Here is a 24,720-nt window from a genome sequence, read left to right on the forward strand (position 1 = left end):
TTTACCACTGTGCTGTCATCACTGTTTCATTTAGCAGTTTTTCAAAGTAATTACACCATGCTTCAAGGATATCTTTTTCTCCCGTTTTCATGTCACCTTTATCATCTTTAACTCCTTTTATAGCACTCTTTCCTCCATTCCTAAGCTTCTTCAACAACCTCCAGAATATTTTGCCACCTTCTTGATATTTATTTTCTATATTCTTGCCAAAGGCCTCCCATGACTTTTGTTTAGCTAGTTTTACACAGTGTTTAGCATTCTTGCACATTTGTCTCTGTATTCTGTAAGAGTAAAAGCTGACTTATTTGATAGGAACTTTTGATATGCTTTCTTCTTTTTCCTTCACTGCCTCTTTAATTTCCTGTGTCCACCACGGAGTTCTGATTTTTTTATCCTTGCAGACAACTTCACCACATGCCTCTCTGGCAGAATCAATCAATGTTTTCTTCAGATTTTGCCACTGAATCTGCAAGGTTTGATTCCTGTTCTCAAACTCTTTCATTTTTTCTTCAATAATCTTTGTGTATTTTAGTATACAGTTCACATCTGAGAGCTGCTCAACTTTCATTCGCTTTAAAACTTTCTTACATGTTATTCTTTTCAATATCAAATTCTAGTTTATCCTGCTGAAGACTAAATAGTGATCACTTCCAATTTGAAATCCTCTGTACACTCTGGTGTCCTGCTCCAGGGAGAAAACATCACTATCCACAATAACATAGTCAATCAGACTTCTCTTATTCCTTGCCTCTTCTCTCCGTGTGAATTTGTGCACATTTTTATGTTGGAACATGGTGTTAGTAATAACCAGTCCATGTCCTGAGCAGAAATCAAACAGATATTTGCCATTATTATTAGCTTTGCTCTTTTCTCCAAATATTCCCAAAATATTTTTGTATGTCTCACAATCATTTCCTACTCTGCTATTTAGATCCCCAACAAGGACCAACTTTTCCTTTTTCATTGTGTCAGTTGCTTTTTCTAAAGCCTCAAAAAATTCCTCCACTTCTACCTTAGTAGAACCTTATGTGGGACCATAGGCACTAATAAGTCTCATTGTCCAGTTCCCCATTCTCATATTTGCCCATGTTACTCTACTTGAGACTGACTGCCATTCAAGATTAGCCTCGTATTTTGTGTTGAATACTATGGCTACTCCTTCTTTTCCTTGATTGTCATTGCCTGAATATAACATTTTGTATTTATTGCTCAGAAAGATCTCACCAGTTTTGGTCTTTTTTGTTTCAGTCACCCCTATTATGTCGATCTGGTACTCATCTAATTCCACAGCTAGCTCCATTTCTTTGCCATTCAGGCTTCTTATGTTTGTTTTCAGATTTGTTCCAGTAGCTGACTTATCGCTGTTCGCCCTGGTTCTCTGGCGAACACAACGAGGGCCTTGTTTAACCAGGCGACGCCCCAGCCGGCATGAAATTTTGTCATGCTCGTACCATCATTATTTATTTTGGTTTAACCAATAAGAATACAATTTGGTCGGCTAAATCCCAAATTGCCAGCCCATGCTCGTTCGTTCAGTATCCAAGTAGATACTCAACAGGGTGCATCACGAGAAGGTGAGGATTTGACATTAGGTCAGAAGCCCTGGTTGGTTTTCCGCATTCCTTTAAAGGCTAAGTGAAAGTCTCCTCTCAGTTATACAGCTTTGACCCTTAAGCACCCCTAAACTTTTCTTTAACTTTTCTGTAACTTTTCTTTTAAATATCAATTCCACACATGAGAAATTGGGGGACCTTGTGTTTATAGGTCTCCCAATAGCGAGTGTGGACAAAGTGATCAGAGAGATGAAATGAATCTGTTAATGCAATTACTCCAGATCTTTATCTTCCACATTCTTCCCAAGGTCTTTCCATGAATTTTGTTTAGCTATTTCTACACTTAGCTTTCTACATTTTTTTGTATTCTCTGAGGCAACCTGCTGACTTACCAGTGAAACTTAAGACATAATTTCTTGTTGTGTGCGAAGGTTTCTGTGGTTCATTAGTTCGAGAGATTGATTCCAGTATTGGGACATGTTTATTAAATACAAACAGGATACGTGAAAACCCGACAAGTTTCGTAAGTTGTATGACTTACATCATCAGGGGCATTGGTGTATAAAAAAATTTAAACACAACTAAAAAACATTAAATTCATAGTCCATTAGATGTTTCTAACTGTAACATTGAAAAAATTTAAACATTCGTTACTGAATGTTTGTTGGAACATTGTTATTTGTTGTCATGTTCTGTGCTTCACATGTGTTATGTCCAAGATCTGAGGAAGTTAGATTTTTTATGAATGCCGACCACACTTGGTGTAATATCAAACCTTGGTTTTTTTTTGTTGCACTGTGTAGGAATTCTAAGTATTTTTGTTGCTTCCTTGTTTTCCAGGAATGTGTCTCTAACATCTTGAGTCGACCATGAAGTTCTCATTTTTCTACATCTTCGGACAACTTCCCCCACATCTCCCTGATTGAAGTGATCAATGTTTTCTGTAGGAATTTTTTATTTATTTATTTATTAGAAAGTACATTATACTTACATGAATATTCTTGTTTTAATTCTTTACTCCATCAGAATCAAACAAATGTTTGCAAATGAAGTATCTTCAACAACTAGGCTAACTGTATACAGAGGGGCTGCTGACTTCACATTAAATTGCATTCTCTTCTTAAAAACAGCAAATTTAAATCTTTTGAATTTTGTGAGGTGCCTATTAATTGTTTTTGCAATAAGAAGAAAAAAAAAAAAAAAAACTGAAAATTTGAAATGATGTAGAGTATATTTAGGAGTCAGAACAATTAGTTTTTAATATCTCTCCAAATAAAATGTGAATAAGGAAAAAGCTGCTGTGGCTTTTTTATTTTTCTTTATGGGATTGCTGTCATCATATTCTTGAAATATGGTGACAGCGAGGCAACCACAACAGGTCTTTGTATTACACTCGAAAGGGATGCAGGTTCCATTTATCGACCCATTATTGGTAGATTTGAAGCACATCCATTTAACTGTCACGGATATTTCCCATTCAGGTGCTGCATCAAAAGCTATTCACTCTGTTTGCCTGTTTCAGCTGGGAGTTCTGGAACACCAAGCAGTTGATTAACTCCTTCACCAGAAATGAGAATTAGAAGGCAGTCAACAATTTATTTCCTTGATCCTCCAGCTTTGGTAAAAAGGATATCTGTTTTAAATTCTGATTTTAAGCCTTCAGCAATTTCTTTCCACTTTTTATGCAGAGGAAGAGGGATTGATGTTGTACTCTGTAGGATTGTGGCCTAGATTTTTAACTTATTAAATTAATATTATTCGCTGCATTCTGATCACTTTTGGCAATGTCAAGGCTAACTACCAAGCTATCATCAACAATATCCCCCCCCCCATATTTTGAGTGTGATCCCAAAGTTAATGGCTTGATTTGTTCATTATAAGAATCTTTTCCTTAATTTTCAGACGATGAAGGGTCAAAATGGCTTGTTGAAAGTGGTTAACTTTCTCTTCATTTTCTCATTCTAAAATTTTATTCATGCTTTCCTACTGCAGTCTCTTTCTTTTCAAGTGTCCTGCCTATACTTCCCATTTTCTCTCTGTGCCAACAGGAATTCCTTGGTTTCTGGAATTTTTATCATGCCCAAGGCATTGACAATATCAAAGAAATCTTTGGGCCTTTCTTTCCACTCATTTCCCATCTTCATTAACACCTCCAAATTTTTTGCCTTGTTCTTTCAAAGATTTTTCATTCACTAAATATGTCTTTGACTTAGTACAACATGGTTTTTCTACTTCATTGGTATTCTTGTCTTTTTCTAGGCTGTAGAATGGACTGCCTTCCTTGTCATTTGTTTAACTGCTTTTGGTAATAAATAAACAATGCCATAACTTCTTTTGTGAAGAGAGTATTAAGAGTGGCAACATGGTTAACATCTATCCAATAAGTCATATTTCCATTGTCTTTCGGATAGCAATGCTGCCCATCAATGGGGTTACCATTTTTATGACATAACTGATGATGCTCAGTTATGATTATATGAATATATGCAGAGATCAGCAGCAAGAAAATTCAAGAGTGGCCTTGTTAAAAACATGTTTGGGTTGTGAATATGTACATTGGTTTGTTTCTTCTTTCTATCATGGATTTTAGGCCAAGTGGCGTGTTCTGGTCTCATGCTATTGCTTTCTTATCATCCAATTCTTCTTTTTTCATTTACTTTACATCCATATGACATTTTTGACAGTTTAATATTCAATTTAGACGTTCTAGTCATTTTTGTTTATCTTTACTTACAGTATATAGTGGTTGACTAGTTTTATATTCAGAGATTGTAAAATTTCTTCATTTGTTTTATGGTCCCACTTGGTATATCAAGCTGTTTTTTCTGAGAAATTTCATTTCTGCTGTTTGAATCTGTCTTTTGGTCCATGTTTCACTTCCATATAATAAAACTGGTTTAGATAGGACATTACATAGTTTGATTCTGGAGTGTTTTTGTAACAGGGATGACCTAAATATACTATTTATTATTTACTTTATCAAATGATATTTTAATGTCTATATCTTTTTCAACTTCATATGATAAGTTGCATCTAAGGTTATTGAAAGTTTATTTTTCACTTCGTTAGACTATAATAAATTTAATTTAATCCTTTATCCAAGTGCGAGCAAACAAAGTTTGCGTCTGAAAATATCTCCAGGACTGGGGTAAGGTAGTACAACACTGGGAAACTCGCAGCAAAGGTGGAGCAAGCTAACATCACTCCTATCTCAGTATCTTCCATAATGCAAAACATCTCCTTGCAGATATGTATAATGTTATACATTAAGGGAAGGGCCACTACCCAGACTAGTTTCGACCTTTATTGAAGTCTCTTTAGTGGGACTCCTATAGGTAAAGATGATCTGCCATTGCTTCTGCCTGGTATCTCCACCTCTCGGCTGGGCTCCCACTGAAGAGACCTCAATAAAGGTTGAAACTAGTCTGGGTAGTGGCCCTTCCCTTAATGCATAACATTATACACATCCACAAGGAGATGTGTTTTGCATTATGGAAGATACTAAGATAGGAGTGATGTTAGCTTGCTCCACCTTTGCTGCGAGTTTCCCAGTGTTGTACTACCTTACCCCAGCCCTGAAGATATTTTCAGGTGCAAGATTTGTTTGCTCACACTTGGATAAAGGATTAAACTAAATTTATTATTATGCATCTAAGGTATTTGTACTTATTTGTTTCAATATTTTATTCTCTATCACTATTTTACTTCTTATAGGATTTTCTCCTTTGACAAGCATTATTTTTGTCTTTACGTTTGTTATTCTCACATTATATTGTTCTGAAATTGCATTTAATGATTTCACTAATCTCTGTAGATCATTTTCTGATTATCCAATATAATTTGATCATCTGCAAATATTAGTGTATTTTTATTTGTGGGATTATTTGTATACCAAAGGGGTTATGCGGTTTCCAGATTGTTATATATATAAAGGGTAGTCTGCAAGTTCTCAGCCTCGACCATAGATGGCAACACTATCGGCAAGTTTTTTTTTTCTAAATTGGTACATCTGTCTGAAGCAAAAGTGCTGTCTGTATCCCTTGAAACAGATAAAAATGAGTACAGTGCGGTTATAAAATTCTTTGTAAAAGAAGGTTTAACGCCAAAAGAAATTCATTCAAAGTTCATAAAAGTTTATGGGCACTCTTCTCCTTTGTTTATGACAATTAAGAAATGGACTGCCGAGTTTAAACATGGCCGTACTAGCCTTGAAGATGATCCATGTGAAGGACGTCCAAAAAGTGTAACAACACCAGAAATCATTTAGCAAGTGCATGATATGGTATTGGATGACCGGCGAGTCAAAGTGGGTGAAATTGCTATAAGCATTTCAAAAGAATGTGTAGGATATATTTTGCATGAAGAATTGCAAATGAAAAAGCTTTGCACATGATCGGAGCCGCGCTTGCTCACAAGAGATCAAAAACACACTGCATGAAAATCTCTGAACAGTGCTCGGAGCATTTTAACAAGAATAAAACTGATTTTGTGCGTTGATTTATTACTATGGATGAGACTTGGATTCACCAATACACATTAGAATCCAAACAGCAGTCAAAACAGTGGACAGAAGCCGGTTGTTCAGCACCAAAGACAAAGTCTGTTCTATCAGCAGGAAAGGTCATGGCATTGGTATTTTGGGATGCTAAAGGCATTTTGTTTATTAATTATCTTGAAAAGGGTAAAACAATAACCGGGGAATATTATTCTGATCTTTTAACCAGACTAGACAAAAAATTCATGAGAAAAGACCCAGTTTGTAGAAGAAAAAAATCATCTTTCATCAGGACAATGCACCTGCCCACAAAGGTGCTTTTGGAAATGGGAAAATTAAGGGATCTGCACTATAAGACGTTGGAACATCCACCATATTCCCCAGATTTGGCTCCCTCTGACTTCTATCTCTTCCCAAAACTAAAACTCTTCCTCACTGGTCAGCATTTTTCTTTGAATCAAGAGATGATTGCAGCTGTAGAGGGGTATTTTGCAGATCTTACTGAGAACCACTACAGGGACGGGATAATTGCGCTTGAATAAATGTATTAGTTTTAAGGAAGATTATGTTGAAAAATAAAAATAATTTTGAAATTGTAAATTCGTTTTTTCATTGTTAGGCCCAGAACATTTCAGACCACCCTCGTATATTAAAAAACAGAATCGATAGGATACATCCAAACCGTACTCCTCTTGATATGTCTTTCCATTCTGATATTTGTTCTAATTTGACTGCTATTTTATTTCCTGTATATATTTCTTGAATAAACTGTAAGATCTGGTTTGGTATATTTAGATTTTCTCAAAGCCTTTTAATAATCAATGAAGGCTGCCACATGTGCTTATTTTTAAAATTCTCTTAACTTTAAATTAATATTCTTTGTATAAATTGAGTCTATTCAACATCAGTCTTTTTGGAATCCATTTAGTTCTTCTAGTAGTTTGTCCTCTACAATACTGTTTAGTTTCTCTTTTAATATTCCTGCATATGTTTTGCACCCTGCATTTAGCAGAATAATTCCTCTATAGTTACCTGCAGTGATGTTTATTTATTTATTTTTTTTATACATTAGGATAAGCAGTGCTTTTTGCCAGAGTTTAGAGTTTTCTCAGAAATCCAGATCATGTCAGAAGTCTTTCAATAAAATTTTCACCTGCATTTTTGTACAGTTCCATGTTTATATTGTCTTCTTCTGGTGGCTTCCTAGTTTTCTTGCATTTTTTTTTTTTTTTTTAATTCTGACATATTTTATGTTAGATCATTCATTGTTGTATAAAACTTTATTTCTTTATGATCATCAGTCCAGAGATTTTGAAAAGTTACCCATTTTTCTAAATCTATTGGTTGTATTTTTATCTTTTATTTCTTTGTTCAGGTATTTTATTATTTTATAGGTTTTTAAGTTGTGGCTTAGTTATATCCTTTTCTAGTTCTGTTACAAAACTGTTCCATCTCTCTCCCTCTCTCTGTTTTTCCCTTACTTCTCATTTTGCAATTGTAATGTTTCTTATGTACTCTATTTTTACTTCTATTGTCTTGGAGTTGAGCCATTTCTGTTAACTCTTTTTTTTAATTTTTTTAAAAAAAATTATCTTTTCTATTTCCTTGTCCCAGTTTCATAGTCCTCTTTTCTATTCATTTACTCTTTATTCACAAGTTTTCTGTTGCTGCTTTTATCAGGATTTGTTTCGGATTTTCCTCTTCTATGTCATTTGATTTATGTATTCATTTCGTTTTTAAATCAGTGCATTTCTGAAATTGTTGATTAATAAGAGAATCTTACAATGAAGAAATTTGTAACTCGGTTGACAGTTATTTTTCACTTCATTTATTTTTAGTCATTTTAGTTTAAAGTGATCAGTGTTTAATTCATTGCAGTTTGCTTATTATGCTATTTCAATATGCAAACTTTGACACTATATGCAACAATATGCAACAACAATACAACAATATGCAACTTTGATATGATGTCGTGATCCTTAAACATTTGTTAAAATGTTCACTGAATTTTTTTACTTATTATATAGAACAAAATGAAAGGGTGACTCACAGAAAAAACTAATCTTTGAAAATAAGGTGCATTCTAATATACATCCCCTTCAGGACATGTAGATTGACATGCATTATGAGAATGATCACTCCTCAGACAATTATGATATCATCATCATAATAGTGAGAGCTACACCAGTAAAGATACTGAAGTATTCTAATAGCTTCTATATAAAAGTAGCCTAGTTATGTAGATACTTCTCTTTGATTATGCTTGGGTCAAGGATTAAAACAAGAATACAATTTTTTGTCAAGTACAATGATCAATGTTTTCTTCAGATTTTGAAACCTGATAGTTAGTTTTCATAAAACGTTTTCATTTTTATTTTTCAATAATATTTGCAAGAGTCTACAGTTCACCTCCAAATACTGCTTAACTTTGATTCTTTTTAAAACTTTTGGACATATTTTCTTTTTGATATGATATTCATCCTATTTAAAACTACATGGTGATCACTCTATTCCTAAAGCTAGCATTATCAACCATAACATAGTCAATAAGACTAGTAGTTTTGGCTTCTTTCCATGTAAATTTATGTACAACCTTGCATTGGAACATGGCATCAGTAATAACTAATCCACGAGCAGAAATAATACTGTAGGTAGAGCCTCAGTAGCTCAGTCGGTATAGATGAAAACCTTTGGTCAGGAAGATCTGGGTTCGATTCCCAACCATGATGTGAGGAACCTTTATCGTCTCTTTTGACTAAAGGTGAGTTAGCTGGTCTCATACAGAGGGAGAGGATTTTTTCTCCCAGAAACTCAAGTTTTTCCATCCCTCAGAACAGGCAAACCAGCCCTGTGAACACACACACACGGATCTACAGTCATAAAATATACTTAATACTTAGGAGGGCTCAGCCCATCTTAAGGAATGGGGGAGGAAAGAGGAAAACCCCATACAAAATAAATAAAATACAGTTGGTACTTACCATTATTATTAGCTTTGCTCTTTTCCTCCAAACTTTTCTATATATCAGTTATTAATTTCTGACTCTCTTGTTTAGATTTCCAACAAGGACTAGTTTTTCTTGTTTGTTAGTGTCAAGTTTGTAATGACTTGAAAAATTTCACATTTCCCTTAATAGAACTTTCTGTGGGGACCACAGACACAAATCGAGAGATATGGCAGGTATATTTGCATTTCCAGAGTGGGTTGTGATTTTTTGTACCACTGTTAAGATTCAATATAAGGACAACTTTTGGATGATTTCAATGATCCCTAGGTAAAAACTACAGTAGATGCATATTTCAAAGTGAAGTCCATTATGGCATAATTCAATGGCTAATCAAGCCTGCTCTAATTCTTTATTGTAGTCACTCATAACAATGGTACTTTCTATAGATGAAATGATAGTGCAAAGATAACGTGTAGGATTATCTTTTATGAGTAATATTTATATACATAAAGGTATGATAGCTGGTAATCAATTTTCATTGATTACCAGCTAGCATACTGTATAACTGTATGCTAGCTGGTAATCAATTTTCATTAATTACCAGCTAGCATAACATATTGTCTGGTCTAATGTGACCACTCTGCTTATTGGAGGCCTGAAGTGGCTTGAAAAAGTACTATGTTTCATTCCTAGAGCTGAATTTTTGAGTTATTTAACTCTTAGCTTACACATAGTACTAAATGTGCTCTAAGTTAGAACTTTCACAGTGGGATTGGCATAAAATAAAGGAAAAAAGAAAAGGAAAGGAAAAATCTTTAACCTTCAGCTTACACATATTACTAAATGTGCTTTAGCACATTCAGTACCATGTGTAGTAAATGTGCTATTAGTCAGAACTTTCAGAGATGGATCAACAAAAATAAAGGGAAAAAGAAAAGGAAAGGGAAAAACCTTTACCTCACATGACCACCTAACTTTTGGATACGCATCCTTTCCTGATAATCTGTTGGGGAGTGATCTTTGCTCAAAGGTATTGCAACATGCTTCTGTGTTTCTGGTTGATATCGACAAAGAATTGCCTATATAAATTACATATAGTAAAGCAAAAAAGGAATGAATAAATAAATAAAGGCACATGTATAAGAGCAAAATCAATATGAAATTATTATATGGCAGAAATAAAAATTTTAATTTTGTACACTCTTATATCCATATCTTAACTCACCTTCACTGGATGGTGTTTCCTGCATGTTTTACTTCATGTGGGAACTTGTTTTATCAAGTTCTCACATATGCCCCTTCTGTATTGGGCAGATGCATTTTTAGTTTTCCATACATATGGCATAATAAATAAAATAAAAATTTTATTTGCAAAATTAGTATTTACAAAAACTGTCTCAATAATATCGAAAATATGAAATACAATTCGAACTGATTAGAAATCTGTTCAAATTGTATTTGAGATTTTCAAGTTTTTTATATATATATATACAGGGTGTTCGGGATAAATTTGACAGTTTCGTAAGGAAAAAGAAAATCTTCTTTGTATCTATTAAATTTAATGAATTGACAAAAAAACATTACAGGCAGAGTTAATTACAATACTATCAACAAGATTTACTCAAAATAACCACCATTAGCATCGATCACAGCTTCAATTCTGCTTCGGAACCTCGAACAAGCTGATGCTACAGTTTCCCTGGGAAGGGCCGCAAAAACTGTTTTAATTTTATCCATTAACTGGGCTTTTGTATTACTGGAAGTGCGATTGGTGTCTTTTTCAACTGCGCCCCATACAAAATAATCCATGGGGTTAAGGTCTGGGGAGTTTGGAGGCCAAACATTTGGACTGGTGAAGTCGTAGAAATTTTCAGACAACCATTTTTGACTTTTCCCAGAGGTGTGGCAAGGAGTCGAATCCTGCTGCCATACATACGGCCTACCATTGGCTACCCTTGTTATCCAGGGCTTGACTACAGTTAGCAACTCCACGAACAAAGCCCGAATTCCAATGCCAGGGTTCTTCAACACCTGTTCCTGCAGATTTGCGAGGAATTCTGCTGTACGAACGCAATCAGATCGTCTGCTAGGGATCTTTCTTCTTGCTACATCCTCGTAGTCACCATTGCAAGTTCTCTAGTTCATGCCTGATTGTTTTTACTGTATTCAGGGAGCATTGGGCAGCAGTCGTAATATCCTTATTTTGATGGCGGGCACGAATCATCATGATACAAGTTATTCTCTTCCATGATTCAGGTGGGTTCCAGCTATCCATCCTTTCTGACATCTTGTATATGAATGAAGAAGGGTCCAAACTTTTAAATGAAGAGAAGTGTGTGTTAATACATGTAACTTACGGAAAAATATAATTAATTATAAATATGTCAAATTTATCCCGAACACCCTGTATATATATGCTGGTTGAAAAGCAGTCAATGGACACAACTGTGAGGAATAAAACGGCCATACTGCCCATGTTAATAAGATGTAAGACCTCCTTTTGTGATGATTGCACACAAGCATATGATAATGCTTGTAGTAGCCATGTAATGAGGTGAAGGCTATTGTGGGGCAGACATCTCTTGATCTCACCCAATGCTCCAGTTCTTTAATAGGATTGAGATCAGGGCACTGTGGAGGGCAGTCTTGTGTGGTGATGTTCATGTCCGCAAACCATGCGGTAACTAGAGCAGCCTTATGACATGGTGCACTGTCTTGCTGAAAGAGATAATGGTCAGTTCTGTTTGTGGTGAAATCACTGAACTCTCAGAGTTCAGTGTTTGTGGCACCACAAACAGGTCTGAGGCCAAATTCTGAAAAACTGGACCATATCATCACACTGCCACCTCCAAATTTCATAGTTGGGGTTAGGATTATTGATGATTATTGATGTGAAATGTCTCTTACTCTGGTAAGAGACATTTCACCAGACACCAGCCAGAGCTGTCCATCTGCTCAGTAGAGGATGTAGCATGATTCACTGCTTCATAACACAGCAGCTTTCTAAGCTTCACCATCTTACTGCACATGGCATCCTATCACAACACCTCTTTCAAACTTCATTAGTTGCCTTCTCGCAGCCATTTCACCCAGACACAGATGTGCATCATATTCCTCTAATTTATACCGACTACAAACACATGGCATGATGCACAATGACTTCTTTCCAAGAAGTCAGTGCATATATGGGATCACTTGAGGGTCAAAACCAAATAAGTGGGAGGAAACCTCCACATCACCTTTAAAGAATGCAGAGAACTGATTAGAGTTTCTGACTTAATGTCCAATCCTCACTTTACGTCTTGTAAAGGTGAGGATTGGATACCTATTAGTAGGTATCTGCTGGTTACTGAACAAACAAGGATGGGCTGGCAATTTGGAACTTAGCCAAACAAAACTGTACTCTCTATTGACTTAAACAACAAATAATAGTGCAACATGATGAAATTTCATGTGGCCTGGGATATTACTCAGTTCAACAAAGTCCCCCCCCCCCCCATTATCGTGAGGGAACTGGGGGTGAACAGTGAAAAGTCAGCTACTGGAACAAACACAAACTCAACATCTAGAAGAAGAAGAAAAAAACCCAACCCAATGTCAGAAGAAATGAAGATAGGAACCATCAATGTAAAGGTATCAAACTTATAGAAGAACTGGAAAAGTACCACGTGGACATACTTGGCATTATTGAGACAAAGAAGACAAAAACAGGCGAGATCTTACTAAATAAGTATACGATGTATATATTTGGGCAATAATGATTAAAGAAAGGATGGAGTACCAATAGCATTCAGCACCAACACAAAGATAAACTTCTAGACTGGAAGGCAATCTGGTGTAGTCAGACTTCAAAATGGGGAAATGGACAATGAAACTTATTTGTGCCTATTATCCCACAGAAGATACTCCTAAGGAAGAAATGGAGCAGTTTTCTTGTCATTTGCCTTAGAGCAGGCATCTAACAAAGAAAATGGGTAAAAAAATAGTCGTTGTTGGAGATCTAAACAGCAGGAAATGAATCCAACAAGACATAGAAATGTTTGGGGAAGTTTGGAGAAAAGGGCAAGCCTAGTAATAATGGTAAGTATCTGTTGGATTCCTGCTCAGGATATGCTAGTCATTACTAACACCATGTTCTGACATAAAGATGTCCACAAGTTTACGTGGAAAGAAGAAATAAGAAAAGCCTCATTGACTATGCCCATTTTGATAAATTATGAAGACTACTAATGTGTTAACAACAATTACTTTAATTTCCTGACATTCTGAACTTCATATTAAGGTCAACACCTGAAGCATACACATATATATATATATACAGCGACAAGCTACATTACGAGGGTGGTCTGAAAAGTTCTTGGCTTCGACCATAGATGGCAACACTATTGGCAAGATTTTTTTTTCTAAGTTTGTACATCTGTCATAAGCATCCATGTAAATTTACAAGTCATTCTATCACATAGTTTGTTTTATATAGCTGCCTGAAGCAAAAGTGTTGTCTGTATAGCTTGAAATGGACAAAACTGAGTATTGTGCGGTTATAAAATTCTTTGTAAAAAAAAAAGTTTAATGCCAAAAGAAATTCATTCGAAGCTCATAAAAGTTTATGGTCACTCTTCTCTTTCATTTTCAACAATTAAGAAATGGGCTGCCGAGTTTAAATGTGGCCATACCAGCCGTGAAGATGATCCACATGAAGGACGTCCAAAAAGTGTAGCAACACCAGAAATCACTGATCAAGTGCACGATTTGGATGACTGGTGAGTCAAAGTGAGTGAAATTGCTGAGACTATAGGCATTTAAAAAGAACGTGTAGGATATATTTTGCATGAAGAATTGCAAATGAAAAAGCTTTGTGCAAGATGGGTGCCACGCTTGCTCACAGCAGATCAAAAATGAACATTACATTGAAAAGAAAAGTATACATAAAAAGTTTTCAAAATAATTAAATTTGAGCAGCTTTTACAGATAAACTGTAGACTGAATTATACAAGAATTACATAAAAAAAAACAAATTCAAACACAATAACCAAATCTTAGATTCTCAGTGACACTGAAGAAAACATTGATTGACACAAAATGTTAAAGAAGCAGTCCTGGAAATGAAGAGAGCATACTGAAGTTCTTAACAAATAAGATAGCAGATGCTCTAAACAAAACAAATACAGAAAAAAAATGGAAGAGAGCTAAGCTATGTGTAAAAACATCTAAACAAATCATTGGAAGACTTCCGTAGGAATATAGATGGTAAATATCAGAATCGTAGCAAAATGTTCTGGAAACTATTGAAAAAAAACGTAGTAGAGTAATCTGGAGTAATTACTTTGAAAGATTGTTAAACGACCAAGCAGTTTCAAAACAGCAGTAGAAAATTTTCAAGAGAAATGCAAACACGAGATCATATTCAACCAGAAATGCTCAAATATGGAGATAAAATTTACCATCTCTACACTGCATAATTCAGAGGTCAGAAGATTGGAGAACTGTTCTTATATTTCTCATCTATAAAAAAGGAAATAAAGCTGAATGTGAAAATTAAGATGAATTTCTCTATTGTGTGTTCTGGGTAAGATTTATGCGACACTTGAAGAGGCTGAGAAAAATTGTGGAATAGAAACTTGGAGAACAAGAAGCTGGATTCAGACCAAAGAGAGATTGTCAAGATTAGATTTTCACTTTATGACAATAGTTAAGAAATCATGGGCATATATGGAGGATTTGTACTTATTCTAACATCATCCCATATAGCATATATTTAATAGTCTATATTTAATAAATTTAGTTTAATCCTTTATCCAAGTGTGAGCAAACAAAGTTTGTGCCTGAAAGTATCTTCAGGACCAAGGTAAGGTGGAGCAAGCCAAAATCACTGCTATCTCAGTATCTCCCATAATGCAAAACACATCTCCTTGCAGATATGTATAATGTTATGCATTGAGGGAAGTGCACTACCCAGACTAGTTTCGACCTTTATTGAGGTCTCTTCAGTGGGAGCCAGGACCAAGTGGAGATACCAGTCAGAAGCATTAGCAAGGTCATCTCTACCTATAGGAGTTGCCAAACGGTGTACCACCTTTTTATTAAATTACTCTGGATTTAGAGAAAGATGTTGAAAGTTTATTTTTCACTTGGTTAGACTATAATAAATTTAGTTTAATCCTTTATCCAAGTGTGAGCAAACAAACTTTGCACCTGAAAGTATCTTCAGGACTGGGGTAAGGTGGTACAGATGTGTTTTGCATTATCGGAGATACTGAGATAGGAGTGATGTTAGCATGCTCCACCTTTGCAACGAGTTGCCCAGTTGTACCACCTTACCCCAGTCCTGAAGATATTTTCAGGTGCAAACTTTGTTTGCTCACACTTGGATAAAGGATTAAACTAAATTTATTATAGTCTAACCAAGTGAAAAATAAAATTTCAACATCTTTCTCTAAATCCAGAGTAATTTAATAAAAGCTGGCATACCGTTTGGCAACTCCTATAGGTAGAGATGACCTTGCTAATGCTTCTGCCTGGTATCTCTACTTGGGCCTGGCTCCCACTGAAGGGACCTGAATAAAGGTTGAAACTAGTTTGGGTAGTGGCCCTTCCCTTAATGCATAACATTACACATATCCACAAGGAGATGTGTATTGCATTATGGGAGATACTGAGATAGGAGTGATGTTAGCTTGGTCCACCTTTGTTACGAGTTGCCCGGTGTTGTACCACGCAGTCCTGAAGATACTTTCAGGCGCAAACTTTGTTTGCTCCCACTTGGATAAAGGATTAAACTATTGGAAAGAATAACATGTAAGAAAGTTTTAAAGCGAATAAAAGTTGAGCAGCTCTCAGATGTGAACTGTAGACTAAAATACACGAAGATTATTGAAGAAAAAATGAAACAGCTTGAGAACAGGAATCAAACCTTGGAGATTCAGTGGCAAGCCTTGAAGAAAGCCCTGATTGATTCAGCTAGAGAGGCATGTGGTGAAGTTGTCTGCAAGGATGGAAAAATTAGAACTCCAACACAGGAAGTTAAAGAAGCAGTGAAGGAAAAGAAGAAAGCATATCAAAAGTTCCTGGCAAATAAGTCAGCTTGTGCTCTTAGAGAATACAGAGACAAATGCAAGAATGCTAAACACTGTGTAAAACTAGCTAAACAAAAGTCACGGGAGGACTTTGGCAAGAATATAGAAAATAAATATCAAGAAGATGGCAAAATATTCTGGAGGTTGTTGAAGAAGCTTAGGAATGGAGGAAAGAGTGCTGTAAAAGGAATTAGAGATGATAAAGGTGAAATGAAAACAGGAGAAAAAGATATCCTTGAAGTATGGAGTAATTACTTTGAAAAACTGCTAAATGAAACAAGCAGTGATGACAGCACTGTGGTAAAAAACACTCACCAGGCATGCAGTCAGGAATACATATCCATACTTAAAGTAGAAAAAGCCATCAAAGGCTTAAAATGTGGAAAGGCAGCAGGAGTAGATGATATTCGACCAGAAATGCTCAAGTATGGTGGTATAAAAGTCTTACAGGTGGCTGCACTGCATAGTTCAGAAAGACTGGATAGTGGGACGAATTCCTGATGATCGGAGTAGAGCTTTCATAGTACCCATATATAAAAAGGAAAATAAAACTGAATGTGAGAATTACAGAGGTATTTCCTTACTAAGTGTTCCTATCAAGATCTATGCAAGTATACTTGAGAAACGATTAAGAAGAATTGTGGAAGAAAAGCTGGGTGAAATAACAAGCTGGATTCAGGCCAAATAGAGGTTGTCAGGTTCAGATCTTCACTTTACGACAAATAGTCGATTAAGCATGGGAATATAACAAAGATCTGTATTTAAGTTTTGTCGATTCGGAAAAGGCATATGACAAGGTGGCAAGAGAGAAGCTATTCAATAAGCTACATTTATATGGAATAAAAATGTTTTATATCAACCATTATATGAACCAATATTTAGTCTTTATTTGAGTTGTAAGTCAGCAGTTAGAATTGAAGGAAGTACAGGAAGATGGTTTAATGTTAAATATGACATCAGACAAGGATGTACATTATCCCCTCTGTTATTCATTATCTATATGGATCACATTATAAAGGAAAGTGGTATTAAACACGATATCAAAATTGGAGATGTTAATATCAGCTCTTCGCTTTATGCCGATGATGTTATACTTCTAAATATATCCGCTACAAGTCTGCAATATTCTCTGACTAAATTGAATAACTGTTGTAATAGATATGGTATGAAGGGCAGCAATAAAAAGACAAAGACAATGAAAATAGGCAAATCATTGAAAATGTCAACTGTGTTGTGAATGGAGAACCTGTGCAACAAGTAAAACATTTCAGCTACTTAGGCACGATTTTTAGTTAAGATGGTAAATTCAATATACAAATAGACAACAGAATCAGCAAAGCTGGTATGGTGGGAAGTCAATTGAATAAATTCAGATGGAATAAGAGAGAAATTAGTCGGAACACTAAATTAGCTGTATACAAGACAGTGTTCAAACCAACTTTAACTTATGGATCTGAGAGCTGAGTCAGAAGTAAAACACTTGACCAAAAACTAGAGACTGCAGATATGAGAGTCCTGAGAAAGATTATAGGTGTGAACAGATAGCATCAATGGCAATATCATATTAAAAACAAGGATATTAGGAAAGAACTTGATATTGTCAGCATCCAGGAATGCATTAGCAGAGCTAATCTCAGGTGGTATGGTCACTTAAGCAGAATGGGAGAAGAAAGATTAGCAAAACAAGTGTTCTCTGCCAGATTGGCAGCAAAACGACCCAGAGGAAGACCAAGATATAGGTGGATTGATACAGTACAAAGTGCCTTACATGATAGAAATATAAGATCTGATAATGTTGGAGTCTTGACAAGTAACAGACTAATTTGGAGGAAAATTGTAGATAGGAAGTTAGTAACGATGCAATTTTTTTCATGTAGTACTATCATATCCTGTACACCCCCTTGAGGGTACATGGCAGGAATTTGATGATGATGATGACTAAATTTATTAGTCTTACCAAGTGAAAAATAAATTTTCAGCATTCAACTCTCTAAATCCAGAGTAATTTAATAAAAAGGTGGCACACCGTTTGCCAACTCCTATAGGTAGAGATGATCTTGCTAATGCTTCTGCCTAGTATCTCCACTTGGGCCTGGCTCCCACTGAAGAGACCTCATTAAAGGTCGAAACTAGTCTGGGTAGTGGCCCTTTCCCTAAATGCATAACATTATACATATCCGCAAGGAGATGTGTTTTGCATTATGGGAGATACTGAGATAGGAGTGATGTTAGCTTGCTCCACCTTTGCAATGAGTTGCCTGGTGTTGTATCACCTTACCCCAGTCCTGAAGATACTTTCAGGCGCAAACTTTGTTTGCTCACACTTGGATAAAGGATTAAACTAAATTTATTATAGTCTAACAAGTGAAAAATAAACTTTCAAAGTCTATATTTAAGTTGTAAGTCAGCAGCAGTTAGAACAATGAAAGAAATAAATTCCCCAAAATTGTTTGATGCAAAATCAGAGAAAAGACAAAGATGTACGTTATCTCCACTCTTATTCATCATGTATGTGGATCATATTATGAAAGAAAGTGGCATCAAAGCTGGTTTTATTATCTGATGTCAAATTTAGCTCTTTAAATTACATACATGATGTAATTTAAAGGATTTAACACTAGATGATTTTGGAGTAATTTACTCCGAAATCATCTAGTGTTAAGTGTCCAGGATTCTCTAACTAAACTGAATTACAGCTGTAAATAATTTGATATGAAAATCAGAAATAAAATGTCAAAAACTATGAAAATTGGTGGAACAGAAAACCAGTTGCATTCTCAATGGAAAATTTATGGAACAAGTGAAATATTTCAGCTATTTAGGCATAGTTTTTAGTGGCAAATGATGAACTGAATGCTGGCAATTTAATTTTGGAAATAGGTAATAGAATAAGGAAAGCTTATATGATGGGCAGCCAACTGAATCAATTTATATGGAATAAGTGAGAAATTAGCTAAACCACCAAACTGACAGTGTTCAAACAAGTTTTAAGTTATGGGTCTGATTCTGAGAGTTTGGTTAGAAATTAAGCACTTGATGAAAGATTAGGAACCACAGATATGAGAGTTCTGAGAAAAATTAGGAAACTGAATAGATGGTATCAATGGCAGAATCATATTAACACATTCGCTGCCAACTACGAATATACTCATATGTCATTACCGACCTCCTATACCAAGCACGAGTTAACTCTTAGAATAAGTACCTTAATTTGGACCCTTCGCTTGTGAATAAAGCGGAGAGCATGTATGGGGGGGGGCTTGGTAGAAGGGAAATAATTTCAGCTAAAATATAGTATATTATATATGTGCCTCAAAAGCCAACTACGAATATACTTGTATGTCGATTACCGACCTCCTATGCCAAGCACGAGTTAACCCATAATTTGTAAATCAAATTAAAACTAATAACATGAATAAAAATAATAAAATGAAATCAATAAAATAAAAACCAATTTATTCAAATTACGAATGATACACTTTAAAACAATTTTCTCTGCACAATGGTGGTTTTTCCTGGCAAACAGGACAATAATAATGTGTTTCGTGTCGTTGTTTGTTTTATGTACATACTCGGAATGGCTTCGTTGGGTGATTCTTTTTTTCTGTAGGTGGTAAAATTTCCAAGTAATGATATTCTGTGATCCATTCCAACGAAAACTAAGATAAATTGATCTCTAAATTTTAACGCAGTCATTGCATTTCCAGTAATTATATTATAAAATTTATGTGCATCTTGAATGTGTATATGAAAAATGCGTATTGCCAATTTCTTTGGCCATCTAATTGTCTTTCGTAAGGCGGACTAGTAAGAAACCATTTGATCAGAAAGATCGATGCCTGACATACCCAAATTATAGTCCCTAACGATATTTGGTTTTAATTGAATTTTACCATTCCGATTTTTCGCTTCAAAAATTTCAAATTTGTGAATATTTGAAATGGAAAGAACTTCCCTCTTATCCTTCCATTTGCGATGATGAATTCATTAAATTCTTCATCGCTCATATTAGTGTAAGCTTCTAATTCTTTATCAGTAAGTTTTCTTTTACTGGTCATGGTGAAACTGAAGGTTTTTGGAGACTAGACGCAATAAACACAGTCATCAGCGCATGTAATATATAGGTGGGGGTGATACGAGATCACTCGTAGTTACCGTATGAAACAAAATGCTGTCTGATAAGCCAGCTACAAGATTACTCGTAGTGACCTTGAAGACGCGAAAGCGCTTGGCGTGCGGGAACAAACTATGCCCAAGGAGCGTGGCAGCGAACATGTTAAAAATGAAGACATTAGGAAGGAACTTTGCACTGTTTACTTTCTTACACACACACACATAAAGGTATGTGTGTGTAAGATAATCATTCTCATCAGGAAATTGATGAGAATGATTATCTTACACACACATACCTTTATTTACTTTTGAAAGAGGATGTTAAAAGAATGTGTTTGGTGTTACAATATAACTTTGTTTTGCTTGCATGTATGCAGTATAGTGCCTGAGGGAGGTGTTTATCCATTATATAGGATTATTTTCATTCCACTTGTATCTAATTACTAATTGTTGCTAAATAAGGACTAAACATAGACTGTATATCTCTGTGCTATACTTGTAAAAAAATAGCTGCTGCTTATTTTTTAACAGGCTAATTGAAAAGTGGAGAAATGCTAGTTCAATGGAGCAGTGGCCATAAACATAAGAAGATACATATCCAGCAGTTCAGTTAAGTTCATATGAATTGGTAGGCAGTAATTTCTTTAGTCCTAGAATGGAAAAGTGATGTGCAGAAAACCTTTTTACTGCATACATCACTTCATCACTCATCAAATTAATCATGAAAAGCTATATTATACAAAAAAGTGATAATCAGAATAAGATTAAGATAAGAATAAGATATCAAAAATTATTAAGTACATGTTTTAAAAAAAGAAATTGCAATTGTTGTTTTAGTGTATTACTCACAGAACTGATGAGTATGCACAACTACACTTAATGTTAAAGATGGGTTATCACCAATCTTTTTTTTTGTGAAGAACATATAAATGAAAGAAATTTTAATTTCTGCTAAATTTTTTTAAATAATTTCTAAATGTAAAGTATACATTCACTTTACCCTGGATGGGTACAGCTGTGAATACAGAAGAATAAGGGAGAGAAAAAACTACTCAAAATTGCTACTGAAGAATTTTATGTTATATAAAGCTATAAGGTTTATAAGGCTTCTAGATCACCATGTCATAAATCTGGAAGGAATAAAAATGTATTTAATGTCATAAGCACTGATGACATTTGATTAGTACTGTTGTTTAAGATGAATGCATCATTAGCATGATAATAAGTACAGTGATATAAATACCAGATGGAGAATTGGACAATAAGACTTATTTGTATATAATCCCGTAGACAGTTCTACTAGAAAAATAGTGGAGAAATTTCTCAGGACGTTAGAGAAGGCAGCTGACACAAAGAAAAAAGAAGATTTGGTCCTTGTAGATCTGAACAGCAGAGTAAGAAACTATTACCAGACGTACAGAAATGTTTTGGGAAAATCTGAAGAAAAGAGAAAGGCTAAGAGTAATGTAAGTATTTACTGGATTTTTATTCAACACATACACACTATTAAAATGTTTTGATAGTGTGTATGTGCACATATTATTGTGTTGGAACAATAATATGTGCACAAATTCACAGAAGTGAATAGTCAGTAAGACTTTTCTTATTTCTTGTGTCTCACTGACTATTTAATGTTGATGGCAATATTTTCACACTGATTCAGGACACAAGAGTATACAGAGGATTTGAAATTGTAAGAGATCACCATTTATGATGGGGGGGGGGTTCCGGAATGTTGTGATAAACACCTAGAACAAAAATGATATTAAAGCAACTGATATAACCACAAAAAAGAACACATCTTAAAACCCTTTAGCGCCAATGTTTCATCAAATTGTAATGATTTATTCTTTTTCTTTTAGGATATATATAAGAAGACAAAATTAATTAATTTTTGTTCTAGGTGTTTATCAGAACATTCCCCCCCCCCCTCCATAGTAATAAGCAAGATAAAATTGAACTTCATACTGAAAAAAAAAAAAAAGTGTTTAAGAACGTTTTAATAAGAATCAAAACAGAGCATCTTTCAAAGGCGAAGCACATATTTAAATACACAAATATTAATCAAGAAAAAAAAATTAGTTTGAAAACATGAATTGGCTCTTAGAGATTCAAGTGGAAGACCCTGATGAAAACACTGATTGATTCAGCAAAACATGTGGAGAGGTTGTCTGTAAGGATAGTAAAATCAGAATTCTATAATGGATATGGGAAGAGGCAATCAAGGAAAAGAAGAAAATGTATCAAAAGTTCCTGGCAAGTAAGAAAGAAAAGAAAGAAAGCAAAGCACTGTGTAAAACTAGCTAAACAAAAGCCATAGGAAGACTAAAAAATGGAGGAAAGAATATTGTAAAAGGAATTAGAGATGATAAAGGTGACATGAAAAGTGAAGATATTTTAGATGTCCAAAATAATTACTTTGAAAGACTGCTAAATGAAATAAGCAATGAAAGTACAATGCAGTGGTTGAAAACATTCGAGATACAAAAGGTATTGTTGTTGTCTTGTCCTTTGAAGTCTTAGATGTTTTCATGTGCTCCTTGAACTGCTTTGGCTATGTCGATGAGTTTGTTTGTATAGAGCTGTTGTTCAGGATTAGGATCTATTTCTTGCAAGGTTGCTGTAATTGCTGGACAGGTAAAGATGTGAGTGGGTGTCAGTTCAGTATTGGGGCAGTTGTTGCAGTTTCTATATGTTCTCATATCATCTGTATTGATCTTCATTCCTCTATAATGTCCTGTTGGAAGTCTTTCTGTCAGCATTGATTTCGGGAATTTGATGTTGTATCACTGATTTCAGTGGAATTAGTTTAGCTTTTGCTGGCACATTACAATCGGCAAGAGTTATCATGTGAGTTTCTTGGTTGAATTCTCTGGCCTGTTTTGCTAATTTACCAGCTGCTTCATTGAAATCAATGCCTACATGAGCAGGAATCCATTGTAAAATGCAACTTTTTCCTAAACACTTTAGCTGATTTAAGAGTTTATGGATGTCTTGTGTGAGCTTGGTATTGCCATTTTTGATTGCCTCCATAGATGATCTTGAGTAACTGTAAATTATAATTCCCTCGGATTGTTGAGATGATGATAATTTTAAGTAGGTTTCGAGTGCTTTATTTATTGCGTAAAGTTCGCTGGTAAAATTGGAAACAATTCTCCCAGATCCAACTTTTATTGAAAGTTTTTCACCTTTCGGGAGTAGGAGAACACCAGCACCTCCATTAATCATATTGGTGTCTGACGATCCATCGGTATAACAAATAACCTGTTTGGAGGATGAAAGAAGGTTGATAATATTTAGGTCTTTTTCTTAGAGCATTTCTTTTGATTCTTTTTTTTGTACAGAGTTTGGTAAGATTTAGATTTATGGAGGTATTTGGAGGTAAAGGACTGGAAAATAGAGGTTCTTTGTTTACGTGGGCATTTAGCTGATCAAGACCTATTTCCTTCCTGATAGTGTCATTATATTTGTAAAGTTGATGTTCTGTGAAGTATGCATTTTTGATTCCAATGTTCATAAGTTTTTAGGAAGATATGATCGCTTTGGTAGCTTCTGATATTATATACAAATTTTATGATGGCAAATTTTCATCTGTCCTCCAGCAGGTCGAGCCCACATTCCTGTTGGGCTCTGATGTTGTTAGTGGATGAGACTGCACCAATGATAATCTTGGATGCTTTTGCTTTTATTTTGTCTAATTTTTCCTTTACTGATGAGGCCGAAGGTGACCAGATAGGTGCTGCATATTCCATTATTGGCCTTATTAGTGTAGTGTAAGTAGTTTTGAGGATTTTTTGGCTTTGCACTCCAATTTGTTCCACAAAGCCTTTTCAGTATATTTAATTTTTTTAGAGCTCTGTTGAAAGTGTTGTGCAAAACGTAATTCCTGGTCAAGTGTAATACCAAGGTATTTTGGATTTGCAACTTTTTCAATTAGCTTGTTGTTGATCATGACTTTGGGTTTGCAGGAATGTCTATTTTCCCTTTTTGTACTAAAGGTGCTTAGTTTTGTTTTGTTTGGGTTGATTTTGAGTTTAAGTTCATCTGACCATTTTTCTAATCTTCTCATGGATTTGTTTAGAATCTCCTCTGATTCTTTGATTTTAGTACTAGTGTACCAGATGGCTATATTATCTGCGTAGCAAGCTACTTTTTGTGTCTTCTGTAAGGTAGGGATGAATGTTATTGACATATAAAAGGAATAGTAAGGGACTGAATACTGAGCCCTGGGGAACACAAGCCCAGGTTCTCCGCTCTCTTGATATTGCTGCATTGATTCTAACCTTGATCTTTCTTCCTCTAATGAAATCAGCAATCCAGATTAAAGCATTTCCTCTAATTCCAATATCATGTACTGTTTGTATTAATTTTTTGATCCAAACACGATCAAAAGCAGCAGTCATATCAAGGAATATGGCAGTTGTCTTTTTGTTGTTTTTTACCGAAATGAGTCTATTATTGTTTGGCAGAAGTGGAATAATTAAATCTGTTGTTGAATGATGGGCTCTATAGGCAGTTTGGTAGTAGTTAATTTTCTT

At 35.0% G+C, this 24,720-nt stretch overlaps 1 protein-coding gene across 1 annotated transcript in view; it reads right to left on the bottom strand.

The window, feature by feature from the left end:
- The window catches only part of LOC150105397 (integrin-linked kinase-associated serine/threonine phosphatase 2C-like), a 177,199-nt gene that overhangs the window by 56,793 nt on the left and 95,686 nt on the right, over positions 1–24,720 (bottom strand). The window contains exon 6 of the mRNA XM_090394128.1: positions 9,954–10,075. Within this exon, the coding sequence (XP_090250254.1) occupies positions 9,954–10,075 (122 nt within the window). The remainder of the gene's footprint in view (positions 1–9,953; positions 10,076–24,720) is intronic.

The sequence above is a fragment of the Typopeltis vanoorti genome, chromosome 6 (assembly GCF_054136105.1).
Source record: "Typopeltis vanoorti isolate ZY-2024b chromosome 6, IOZ_Tvanoo_1.0, whole genome shotgun sequence".
NCBI classification, from domain to species: Eukaryota; Metazoa; Arthropoda; class Arachnida; order Uropygi; family Thelyphonidae; genus Typopeltis; species Typopeltis vanoorti.